Genomic DNA, 12,627 nt, shown 5'->3' on the forward strand with positions numbered 1-12,627 from the left:
TTGCTTTATAGTTGTTTGTTTGGTTTTTTGGGGGGGAAGCTGTACCTGAAGAAGTAACGTTTGGTAGCAACTTCAAAACAGATCTTATTTTCACGTGCTGTCTGCGACTCCAGACTGCACTGCTAGGATAAGACAGCATTAAAAATAACACTTTTTTTTTCCAGCTATACCAAGTCCTGAAGAGGCAGGTACCTCTCAATTACAGTAGAGAATATTTTGGCAAGTAAACATTGTCACTCCTCCCAAGGAGTGCCAGGGGACAGGATGATTTTCTCCCTCCCAAAATGCTATGGTCCGTATCTTTCGAATGCAGTAACTGGGAGGAGCAGTACTACTCTGAAACCAATTTTTTCTTCCTTTTTTCCAGTTGTTCCACATTGATTTTGGTCACTTTCTGGGGAACTTCAAGACCAAATTTGGTATTAATAGAGAACGAGTTCCTTTCATCTTAACCTATGATTTTGTGCACGTCATCCAGCAAGGAAAAACAAACAACAGTGAGAAGTTTGAAAGGTAAGGGTTAGCAGTTCAATCTGATGTAAGATTTTTAAGGTCTGAGTTCTCTGAAGTTAATTCCTCTATTTCCACCATTGGAGCTGCCTACAAAGCATAACAACAATTCTGGAATACAGAAGTTAGTATAAAATGAACATAAAGTGCTCCTTATTCATTTTGGAAGCATTTGTTATACTCTTGCTTGTGGTAACAAAACCCCTCTGTAGTCTTCCATAATTCTGTATACTGTTGCCTTCTGATGCTCAATATTTGGGGTATAGAAGGCTTTTACAAAGGACTGATGCTGTGTGGAGTCCAACTCCTTATACTGCAGTTGTCAGAACTCGTTATGCAGCAGAAAGCCAAAAGAGAGAGAATGCAGCACTTGTGCCTGTGCCTCTTGTAGTGTCCCTTGTCCGCATTCTTGGAACTACAGCTTCAAATTAGTGGCTGTGGAGATCCCTAGACTCGACAGTCCAATAGTCATGTATTCCATTAGCTCTTGTGAAATGGAATAACTGGATAACTTAAAAACATTAGTTAGTCCATTTCAATATATACAAAGTAAAACAAATAAATGATTGTGTTTTGGAGCAAGTGAAAAGGCCTCACTATTTTATAAAGCAAGATGTTAGTCAGTGTTGCAGCCTTCAGTTATTTGCCTCATCTTCCTTTCTCAACAGATTCAGGGGTTATTGTGAAAAGGCCTACATGATTCTGAGGCGCCATGGTCCTCTCTTCCTGCACCTGTTTGCACTGATGAAAGCTGCTGGCCTGCCAGAGCTCAGCTGCTCTAAGGACATCCAGTACCTGAAGGTAAGAAAAGCAGAACCAAGAAGCGGCTGAAACTTACTACCTGGTTGTGTAGGGCAGGGAGAAGAAGGTGGAAAGTTCTTCAACTTTCTGAACAGCAAAAGACGAGTAAATGTCCATGGCTCCCATGTAGGATGTCAGAAATGGCAGGTACTGGTGCTTAGGGAAGAAGTCCATCAGATTCTTCACTGCAGCATAAAGCATTTTGTAGAGCCAGCTTGCATGAAAGGATGCAGCTCTTTGGTTGAGCACGGACTCCTTTTCCCAGCTTGCATCCTTAAATTTAATAACCTAGCTCTGTCCATCTGAAAGAGAGTAGCTTTGAACAAGGGCACCAGGAAACCTAATGCTTCCTTACTCCTAAATTACAAGTAGGACAGATGTATTACAATGAAAAATCTTGTGCAACTTCAGTAACTGTTTAAAACAATTAACCACTATTTGTCTCCTATTTAGTGTCCTTTTCAATACTTAATTTCTGAAGTCAATATTTTAGTAGTTTAGCAGTGACTTGTTCAGGCGTACTTCAAGTGAGGCTATACTGAATTCTGCCTCTTACCCTCAGGATTCCCTGGCTCTTGGTAAAACGGATGAAGAGGCACTGAAACACTTCAGACTCAAGTTTAATGAAGCCCTGCGAGAGAGCTGGAAAACCAAAGTGAACTGGCTGGCACACAATGTATCCAAAGATAACAGACAGTAGAGGGATGGAGTCAGTCAGCCTGCACACTTGCTCCAAGAGAATGTACAACTACTTGCACTGAATCCAACGATTGTAGACTGGTTGTAGAAGACTGATGAATGTTGCCGTGTTTAGGATCCCTCACCTGTGGTTCCAGAGATCACATCTTTCTGCCTAACTGAAAGTTGGACTGTCATCAACTGCATAATCATGCCTTCAGCAGATCTTTGGGTGGCAAGGGAGAGGCACGAGGCAATAAAATTACTGCAAACAGTGAAAGGTAGGTAGGACCGTATCCTTAACAACTCGTTAAGTTTCAAATACATCTTCTAATGGAAGAGTTCAGGCAGTTTCAATATACTTTGAAGTCAGTAAGTGTGCTAACATGTCTATTTTTATTTTCTGGACAATTCAGCTAAACACTGAACAGCTACACAGCTGTAGCTCTTATAGCACAGCTGTTGTAGGCCTCTACCATTACAGCTCAGGCTTTAACTCACTACGTCCTACCCTGTTTCAGTGTACACCCAGGTATGTCAGCCTAAATCTCCTCTGAAACCAACTTGTACAAACTTTTTATTCTGCACTGTAGCGATTAAAAAGTAAATCCATACTATCACATTACTGCCTCTCTGCTGCAGAGGCCAGAGAGCTCTGAGATGATGCCTAAAATCTCACATCTCGAGAAGAGGTGCTTGGGTTGGCCTAACTTGAGTTAGGTATGTTTGTTTGCTTTCTTAAAGCAGACCTTAGGTTAAACTCAGCCAGCTTCTTGTTTTCTACATTTGTTCTGTTTGTAAGACTGAAAACATTAAAATTGCATTGTGCCATTGGTTGCTGAATGTACCTCCTGGTGGGGCATTACAGCCAGTTTGCCACCTTGGTTGCAAGAGAAGCAAACATGGAGGGCACTGGCCTGCACTTACGTACTTACTGCGATACACCACTGTAACCCAGTGTCACATGGGACATATGGTACCACTCTGTGCTTAAGTTATTTGGCCAGTCTGCTTTCCTGTGTAAAGATAGAGGAGTGCCAGATGAGTGGGTTTAGTACTGAAAAATTGCATCTCAGTTCATCTGAAAAGTTTGTTCCCTGCTCTCTTCAGCCATATGCTCTCAGCTGAGGCACGCAGCTCTGTTTGTTAGTACAGCTGGGGTGCATAGATTGGGAGTGGGGAGGTCAGCCAAAGAACAAGGTGCAGTCATCTGTGCTGGTACCTACACTGGACAAACTGTTCCAGCCTTCTGTTGCCACAGCTGCCTTTGTCTCTTTACCAAGGAAATCTGTCCCCTGTCCCACAAGGTGCTGTTAATCATGTATTTCTACTCCTGTGTTGCATTTTTGTCTCCAGCTAATGTCCTCACCTGGTGGGCAGTTCTGAGCACTGGTGTTGTACAGGGACAGATGAACAGGAGCCACTGCTGTCCCTCAGTGCCTCCCATGAGCAAATTGAGGTGCATCAAACAGGCTGCAGCCTATGGGTCATGCTGGAAGATAAGCAGTCTGGTTAGTATCTGCTTCCTTTAGCAGTTCCCTGGGGTGCTTCCCTTCCATTCCCTGTGTTCTTCACACCATCGTGTTCCTCAAGAGGTGCTACCGTTTCTGTCTTTTAAGGAATGACTGTCAGATTTTCCTGACATCCCTGAAGTTGAATTAGTTGATTTGTATGGCCTGACCTGGGTTGAATTTACAAGACTCTACAAAGAAACAAAGGCACTTCCTATCCTTTTTTCCAAGCAACAAGAAACATGGCAAATGGTGGACTACTCTCATGTAAATTTAAGCTTTTGTGCCTAGTTTGAGTTAATTTTGCCAAAATTTCCTCAAAAATAGCTTGCTTAGGACAGATGCTGAACTTGCCTATTTTTTCCCAATACATCTTCCCTGTTATGGGGTAAATTTCATTTGTTTTTGCAACCGGGGTTTAAATATAACTCATTCTTGATTTTTAGCTCTTTTTATTCCATTAAAATGAGGTGCCCTGTACTTCAGAGAAAACAAATGAAAAAACAGCATCCCTATACTGCAGGGTAAACGCAGTGCTTTTTACAAAAGCACGAGTTCAAATAGATTTGTTCATCAGCTGTGCAGCTAAGTTAAAACTGCCTCAAAGTAACTCCTACCTCTGTAGAAAGTAACAGTAGACATTATATTTGTCAGTGAATGGAGCAGCACAGCATAATTACTTTCTCTGATATGTTTGTTTCCTATGTCTGTGATATAATTCATGGTTCGCTTGAATTGAACAGCAGTCAGTGATTGATCTCAAGTTTCAAACCCATATTTGTAACTACAATTGCAAATCACAAATTTGTTCGTACAAATTATGAGAGCAATCCACCTGAGATGTTCTTTCAGTACATAGTATTATAGTATTGTAAGGATAACTTATTTGCAGTGCCAGTTGATGCCAACTACTCTAATTCTTCAGTGCTTTTTTATTTTGCTAAGACTCAGATTTGTGAGACTGAGCATTCTGCACTTCATCTGACTGGAATAATACAGAAAACGTGCCACAGTCACAGCATACAGTAAGGTAGGAAGAGATCCTAATTAATGACTACATAGGAAATGCAAAAGCAATCTCTTTCAGTTGCTTTGCTACTAGAAACAAATACTGTAGAATTTAGAGCTCTTTGAATACTAATCTGACAATGAGAAAACAATATTGCATGCACTTAAGTTACTGCTTCCTCAGTAGGGAGGAAAGTTATAAAACCACAACACACACGTTTACATTCTGTGCTCCCTCCTTTGGGGTGGTGTGCATGGACTCTCCTTGCAGCGGTGCCTGTGGCCACACAACTTTGCTGTATCTAAAGGAACTAGATAAGTATTGCTGTTTCCTTATTAAATTAACTCATGGTGCAAACAGCATGCAGAAATATTAGGCCACAAGCAAGCTGAGAGGCAGTGCAACCACAGTAATCTTATGGGAGGGAAGAAACATGCTACAAAACTGTAAATATAAACACAATTACCTTACACTGCTGGAAGCAGGGAAGCCAGGATCCCGTGTCATACTGCAGCAAGGCAGTCTGACCCAGCAGGTTCCTTGGGTGTGCTCAGGTACTTTGATCACAGCTCACAGCAGTTCCTACCTGCTTACAGAAGTACAAAGCAGCAGTGGCTCCTGTCGTCTGTCCTTCCATTGTAAAAGTGCAATAAAACAAAGCTGTATCAGCATCAACTGCTAGAGCTGAGCCATTCCAAAGGCGTCTCAATTCAGCACAGTTTTACAGCTAAGTGACAACATCAACAAAGCTGACTTCCCTACAAGCAGTAAAAATGTTGATGAGTCATTGAGTGGATTTCCTCCCTTGTACACCCCTGGGACAGCATCTTGATGGAGCTCTGATGGCTGCACCAGGCAGCAAAGAGCTGCTGTCCCCAGCTTTACACAATAGCTCACCTGATGCTTTCCAGAGAGTTGAACTGTACTAAAGATGAAAACTAAAATCATTTTCAAAGATATTATGTTTCACTGTAAATAAGTATCTTCTGCTTTATAAATATGCTCCGTGATCCTCCTTTCTATTTATTTGTGATTTTAACTGTATAAACTGATTGTTCGTATTTTGTTGCCTTTGAAAAAGAAAAGTATTTTTTTAAGACAAACCACGGTTCTGTAACAAGATGTGCTCTCACGTTTAACTTTTTGGTTGCTCTAGGTACGTGTTTTGTAAATAAATAAAAAAGGATTAAATTGCACACCAATGGATGCTCCAATAGACCCAGTGCTCCTACATGTCACAGATCAACAAAAATAAAACCAAACTCTACTTCTAGGCCAATAAATACAACTCTATTCCAATAAATACAACTCTATTCCATTCAGGAAGAAATAAATGCAAGCAACCTTTAGAACCAGAAATTTATTGTAGCTTATAGACTTTCCAAACTGACCTTTACCAATATATGCATCTGAAGAGTTATACCCACAGTGGCTACTAACTGCATCAGGACGTTCACAACCTCTCAGTATTACCATTAACTCATGATCAGCTTTAGTCTAAAATACAGCAGCTACAGTGACAGTATATGGAAGGATAAGTCTTCTACACATTAACACAAGACAACTGTCAGACATAAGTTAAAAGTTTCCCAGTTAACTTAAAACTAGCAGTTATATTACCACGTAAGTAGTCAAAACCATTTCCCATTTTAGAAATCTAAAATTTTACATTAAAAAAAAAAAAAAACAACAGAAAAAAACCAGTAAGCTCGTTGGGTGGGTTCTCCTCCTGCTTCCAGGTCCATCTAGTATTGTAAAAGGCACTCCACAGAGTCAAATCTGTTACCCCAGCTAAAACCCACCATTAGATCCCATTACATCCATCAGGAGGCAAGATGCGTGCTAGAGAAGAGGTCTGCTCTGAAAACCAAAACTACAAACATCTGAACCAACCTTTATCTTTTTGAGTTATGACCCTTTTCCTCCCACTCCTTTCCCACCATTTGGCTTGCTCCTCTAGCAGGCTTATCCAGTGCAACGTTTCCCTGCTGGGTACTGCTGGCCACTAAGGAGCCTGCCGTGACATGGGCTGTGTGCACCTGGAACATGGGCAGATTACATATAAGAAAAAACAAATGTAACTTTGCTTACCGTGCTGGGGAGTGAATGGAGTCCTAGTTTCCTGTTACAAGCAAAACAAGTTACTCTTTAATCCACCTCCAAACATAAAAAAAACAAATCAAGTAAGCAGGTATCCATTATTCGAGGCTCTGCATAGGACAAATAAAGTTAAATGGACAAGTCCTGCCTTTCAGAACACTAGCACTCTCCACCATGGGGTCATAACTCACTTTTCGTACCTTTCAGTCATTTTTTAAAAAGTCCTTTGCAATTCCAAGTTCAAACTTTCATCAGAAACAACCAAAATCAGCCATGACTTGGAATAGTATTAATGTGATTCCCAAGGTTTTCTGGTTGGATAATTTATTCTATAGTTTCACCAGCAGGAAAACACAATTACTAAGTGTAAACAAAGGCTTAATACACCAACAGTCCAAGTTACTGTACAAGGAGCTACAGGGAATGAGCAGGAGTGCGTTAATAGAAATGGTATCAGCTATGCCCCAAACCCTCCCATTCCCAAATGAGACAAACTGAACAGTCAAAAAAACCCTCATACCTATCTATGTAGACTGGTAGCCAAGGTGTGCAGGTACACAGGTCGCAGGCTTTCCAGCTTCAGTCACCAGTGGGACAACCAACCAACTGAACAAAATGCACTCAACCAGCAGCTCCAACAGACCATCGCTGCACCACAGGCAGCCCTGCTGTAAGCAGGTGCTGTGACAGCACTCCACAGCCTGATTTGCCCACCATCCACGTAGTGTTCTTCTCCCAATAACTTAAACAGTGCTTATGCTAAAACTTCACTGGAAAATTTCTTAAAAAAAAGATAAAACGACAAGAAAACGAACCAACAAACTGTTAGGCAGGGCAGTTGAACCTCTGCAGAAGTTCCTAAAAGCCTTTACAGTTTCTCATAAGCTTGTCTGTTCCCTCTGCAAATATAAAGGAAATCAGAGACCAACAAAAAAAAGAATAACCAGAGTGGGGCATGAGTGAACATGGCAGTCAAGGCCAAGGACACTGCATTACTGACACATCTACACTAGATAACTGTGCCCGTGCTCCTGCTGCAGCAGTATGAGACTTGTATTATTTCATGCTTCATGATTTTTTACTTTAGCATGTTTTAAACCCCAATCCCTGTTTTCACTACCACAAATGACATAATTACATAATTCCAATATATTTACAAAATATTAAAAAGTCTGTTAATCTTCTACGTATTAACCTCATTCTGCCACTTTACACATGCACTAACTTGGGAAAAAAAATTAAAAGAAATCAACAGGCTGAAATGAGCAGCTTTACCCTTTGTCAACAAGCAATCTTTGCATCTTTCAGAAAGACAAAAAGGAACAAAGCTGGAATTGTTTCACAGAGCAAAAAAAAAGGTTCAGAAATTCATGTGCAATGGCTACAGATCTGCAGTCACTTAGCTGAGATGACATGAAGAAAAAGTGCAGGGTGGTTCCTCACATAGTGTAAAAAAATCCAGTCACTGAGGCATGGCTGAAGGAAAAGAGGTGCTAACTACAACTCTAGAAACAGCATCAGGAACTAGCTGACAGAACACAAACACTGGGATGTGTGTTGGTTGAATCTACTGGCCAGAATGATTTTTTTTTTTTTTAAACACCATGAATCCTTGGGAACAATGGAGTGCATTACAGTGGAGTCTTCTAGAGCAGAAACAGAGACAAAGGGAACAGCTAGAATCAATAACTGAGGGTAGAGTCATCCCATTCCAGCTGTTGCTGTCTATTAACATTCTGTTGGTCCTCCTCCTGCTCGCCTTCTTCTTCCTCACTGCTTTCAGACTCTGCACTAGTGATGTCATCCTCTTCTCCATCTTCGCTTTCCTCTTCCTCTTCCTCCTCCTCTTCTTCACTGCTGTGCTGATCTTCATAAGTCTGTTAAGACAGAAATCAGCTGCTGATACCATTCTGGCCAAAATTCCTTTAATTCTTTTGAATTTGAGCACAAGGCACTCCTACTGAAAAAGAACTATTAATTTCTTATTGTTTGAAAAGTTCAGCAGTAATTAGGCAACTAGAAAATAAAAAGTTAAATAAGCTCATTAAAATAGTTTTGATTCTGCACCATTCCTATCACTCCTGTCACACTAAGCAAACTCACTCTTAAGTACAAACCAGTACTTCAAATTCTACCTGAAAAGGATCTTTCAGTATGTTACGTGAGTAACATTAAGTTTTTCTTGTGATGTTCTAAAAATTCAGATGTCAACCATGGCAGACAGAAACATCAATACCATAAGTACAGATGGTGCTTCAACACTTCTGCACTTTGGGAAAAAAGCTGATGGTGATGAGGGCTGCATACAGCACGGAGAGATCAGTGTTAGTCACTGACCTGTAACACCTGATGCTGGAGTCCAGTGATTCCTGCCCCATTCCGTATCACAAAGCTACAAGGCATGCCCCAAACATAACTGCTCCTCTTATTTGTCACTTTGGAGCATCAGTTAAAAACTCACAGTGCTAACATCTGTCCTCTCTGTGTTCTATGGTTGCTTTTGCTCTACTTTCTGTCCATGTACAGTCATACCAGTTAAAACTGGAAGAGGGCTTTTTTTGTGAACTTTTTTTGCTGAGAAACCAGTCTTACTTCCATAGGATTCACAGTGATGGTCAATGCAGAGTCATCCCAGTCCATCTCATTTTCCTTTCCAGTGTCCTGGTCACGCATTGTTCGCTGATGTGCGGCTCGGATTCTGAACACTCCCAGAATGATCATAAAGACCAGGAAACTCACACAAACTACAATCACAACAGTGGCTGTACTTGGAACAACTGCAACAACAGAAAAGGAGTTTCTTAGATGATACTGATGCACAATTTTTACATAATGACAATAATTAATTCTGCGTTCCCATCACCTACAAGAGGGAAATGGCATTATGAAAATATTATAGGTGGCTTCACAGAGGCAGTTTGCATCAGGCCACTGAAAAGTCTGTAGAACTCACTGAGGAAATAACTGCAATTCTTTCCTTGTGCTGTTTGTAAGAAATAACGTCCGTGTTCCTCACAGTTCTTTATTTAGGTCTTACAGACTCTGTTAAGAACAGCACACCTCCTGTTTTCCAACGTGTGCACCAGCAGAGCTGCCCTCCTAGCAGGGAGATATTTCATAGATCTCTAGCAATCTGCTGCTCTTTGTTTGGGCAACAGCAGAATAGGATCAAGAAGCTGCTTACATTTATTAGTCCAACACACTGATTTAACTCTGGGGGGTGGGGGGAAAGTCTCCCTGCAACAAGAAGCCTCCGCATCAGTTTAACACCAGGAAAAAAAAAACCAGCAGAACTTCTACGACTGAGAATTCTTACCTGAAAATGGATGAGGGTTAGCTAGGTTGTGACCAGACAGATCAACAAACGTGTGGTGCACCGGATGTACAAACTGTGGTTGTGCAGCTATGTGATTAGCGTGTTCAATGGGGTTAGCTGTGTGGATAACATTCACCTGAGTACAAAAGGAAACAGTTAAACTCCAGAAATACAAGTTGACCTTTCAAGAGACAAAAAAAAAAAGGGGGGGAGGGGTGGGCAGAGAAGAAAGATTTCTTAATTTGCCTGAGTAATCATCTAATTCTCAATGACTACAGCTATGATTTGACACTGAGAACAAGCATTCCAACCAGTAGTTCCTCCTATGTTAGCTTCATGTCATATAATTCTGCAGTTCTGAGCTTTCAAGTCTGTTTTAGCTGGTCTTGCAAAGTTTTTGCAGAGACATCAGTATTTGAGAATAACCCAGGTAAAGCCAGCTCATTATCTAATTCAGTAGCCAGCCATTTTAATTCTGAAATAACAGTATATAAAAATGTATGACACATTAATTACACTCTCTTCCTTCCCATCTTTTCTTATTCTGTCGTTCATCTTCAGCTAACAGCAAAGAGAAAATCTGTATTACAGACCAAGGATTAAGGTAAAACTTCTCTTTACAGTTTAACCCATGCTTAGCATCGCTGGCTTTTGACAATTACAAACTCATTGTCACACAGCATATTTCATGTTTCCTTGGCAAACACACAGAGCTAAATATACCTCTGCTTTGGGAGACTGTTGTGATACAGGGTACCTGACCAGCTGCACTACAGGAAGAGAGCAAGTTCAGTACAGAAAAAGCATTTGCAGTTCAATAGTTTGGGAAGATCCCAACTCAAGCTCAGAGAATTTCCTCAGGAAACCAAACCACATTAATTAGTTAGGCTCTGCAACCTAACTTCCCAGCCCATCATATCCACTCAACTAATGGTAAACACAGCTGTTAAGTTTCACTGTCACCCTTTTGGTCACATTTAAAAAACAGGAATTCAAGCTCAGAGCTGAAAGATGCAGAGGTACATGACAGTTCCAGTCAACATAATTTCACATTCCAGAAGCTGAAATAATTAGCTTCTGTTCTACCTGCAGAAGAAATGCAATTCTAGCCTATGCTTTTACATAAGTGCTTACTATCAGTGTTTGAAGGATCACACAATCTAAAAAGTAAAGGGCCCAATAAATCCATTTACAGAAACCTGGGAGTTATACATGAAAGCTACTCAAGTCTCTGGTCAGCACGGCATTTCTAATAGTTCCTTCACATTTCTTTTCCCCCAAAATTTATATGCTGTCTTTCAAATTCAATGTTTCTGCCTTCATGCTTCCGTCAGCCATATTACTTCTGCTACAACACAACAGTTTCCACAATTGCTTCACCTCTGCTTAGGCTGCCTCACTTAAAGATGAAATGTAGGATTAAGAGACACATATATATAACATAAAATACTGCTTGAGATGCACAAGTTTATTAATATCTACAGGACAAAAATCTTAATAATTTATTCATCAATAATCCATCAGTTGAGGCAACAACTACCATCCACCCATCCCTCCAGACTCTACACCTCCCAGAGCAATCAGAAGAGCTCACATACCTCTACTTTAAACTCATTGCTGACATAGCGCCCGTTAAGCTCAGAACAAACCAATTTGAACTTCCTGTCAAAAAGAGAAACGGTGTGCCAGTTTCTGTAGCGTATCAAATGCAAAACTTCCTCGTAGCTAGCCATAGTATCAACTCCTGCAGAGAGAGAAACAAGAAAAACAATTACTTTGCAAAAGCCTGCTGCAACACCATCTACTCTACATCACGCTCCCTTTCTTTGAAGAAGTTTTCTTGGCAGATAGATTCTCAGTCAGCAGAATCAAAAGTAACACTGTTATGGCAGATGGACACACGTGGCTTTACTGAAATTTGTGGTTTTACTTTGTGGTAAGATCTGAGATTCACATAGCCTGTAATCTCTTTTCTTTTGAATATAGAACAGACTCTGAAAACAAGAAGAAAGCAATGATGCACACTCCACATCACTGGATTATTTGTGCAAGAAGAAAGCCTTTTCTAGGGGGCAAAGTATACTTCATTTCCACAGTTAAGAAGTAACCTGCAATTTATAGGACAACAAGTGTCCAAAGAAAGGAGATTCTAGAATAACCTATGTTGTAGAATCAGTTTTCCACAGAACAGTGCAAACACCTCTGAGCCTGAAATTCCAGAAAAAAAAATGATCTATTTGGAGTAAGGTGTGACAAGCCATCTATTGAGCACACTGATTTCAGACCTTTCCTGCATGAGCAAAAGAACAAAGTCCCACCTGTGATGATCATGCCAAGGTTGGAACTACTCATCTCAATGCCTTTCTGTTGTAATCGTGTCATGTCAACCTCCAGGCTTTCTTGATCTTGATTTAGTTCTTCTCCCACCACCGTCACCTCACATGTATCCAGGTTATGCATAATTTCTTCAGAAACCAAAGACTCTTGTACTAAAAAGTAGAGGAACCACCAAGGAGATGAGCAGAAACAAAGATAAGAGTCCACACACTATAAAATATCCCATGCAAACAGAACTTTTCTTCAAATCAAACATTAAGATCTGGGCCTGAAGTAAAGAGACCAACTATTCAAGGTCTAATGATAAATAAGGAATTATTTGCATGGCCTGGACTTACTACCATTTCCAGGAAAATTTCTGTTAG

General features: G+C 40.6%; 2 protein-coding genes across 11 annotated transcripts in view; one reads left to right on the forward strand and one right to left on the reverse strand.

Moving 5' to 3' along the window:
* PIK3CD (phosphatidylinositol-4,5-bisphosphate 3-kinase catalytic subunit delta) overlaps window positions 1-6,209 on the forward strand; it is a 43,016-nt gene extending 36,807 nt beyond the window's left edge. For 5 of the 6 annotated variants that reach the window (XM_052691447.1, XM_052691449.1, XM_052691446.1 and 2 more), the window contains exons 21-23: window positions 368-513; window positions 1,179-1,311; window positions 1,874-6,209. In XM_052691447.1, the coding sequence (XP_052547407.1) occupies window positions 368-513; window positions 1,179-1,311; window positions 1,874-2,011 (417 nt within the window). In that variant the 3' untranslated portion in view covers window positions 2,012-6,209. The remainder of the gene's footprint in view (window positions 1-367; window positions 514-1,178; window positions 1,312-1,873) is intronic. The other variant, XR_008208701.1, reaches the window with a different exon arrangement.
* The window catches only part of CLSTN1 (calsyntenin 1), a 35,038-nt gene continuing 28,265 nt past the window's right edge, over window positions 5,855-12,627 (reverse strand). For all 5 annotated transcript variants that reach the window (XM_052691453.1, XM_052691451.1, XM_052691456.1 and 2 more), the window contains 5 exons: window positions 12,244-12,414; window positions 11,524-11,669; window positions 9,926-10,061; window positions 9,202-9,386; window positions 5,855-8,486 (listed from right to left, as the gene is read on the reverse strand). In XM_052691453.1, coding sequence (XP_052547413.1) covers window positions 8,292-8,486; window positions 9,202-9,386; window positions 9,926-10,061; window positions 11,524-11,669; window positions 12,244-12,414 — 833 coding nt within the window. In that variant the 3' untranslated portion in view covers window positions 5,855-8,291. The remainder of the gene's footprint in view (window positions 8,487-9,201; window positions 9,387-9,925; window positions 10,062-11,523; window positions 11,670-12,243; window positions 12,415-12,627) is intronic.

The sequence above is a fragment of the Tympanuchus pallidicinctus genome, unplaced genomic scaffold (assembly GCF_026119805.1).
Source record: "Tympanuchus pallidicinctus isolate F22 unplaced genomic scaffold, pur_lepc_1.0 scaffold29, whole genome shotgun sequence".
NCBI classification, from domain to species: domain Eukaryota; kingdom Metazoa; phylum Chordata; class Aves; order Galliformes; family Phasianidae; genus Tympanuchus; species Tympanuchus pallidicinctus.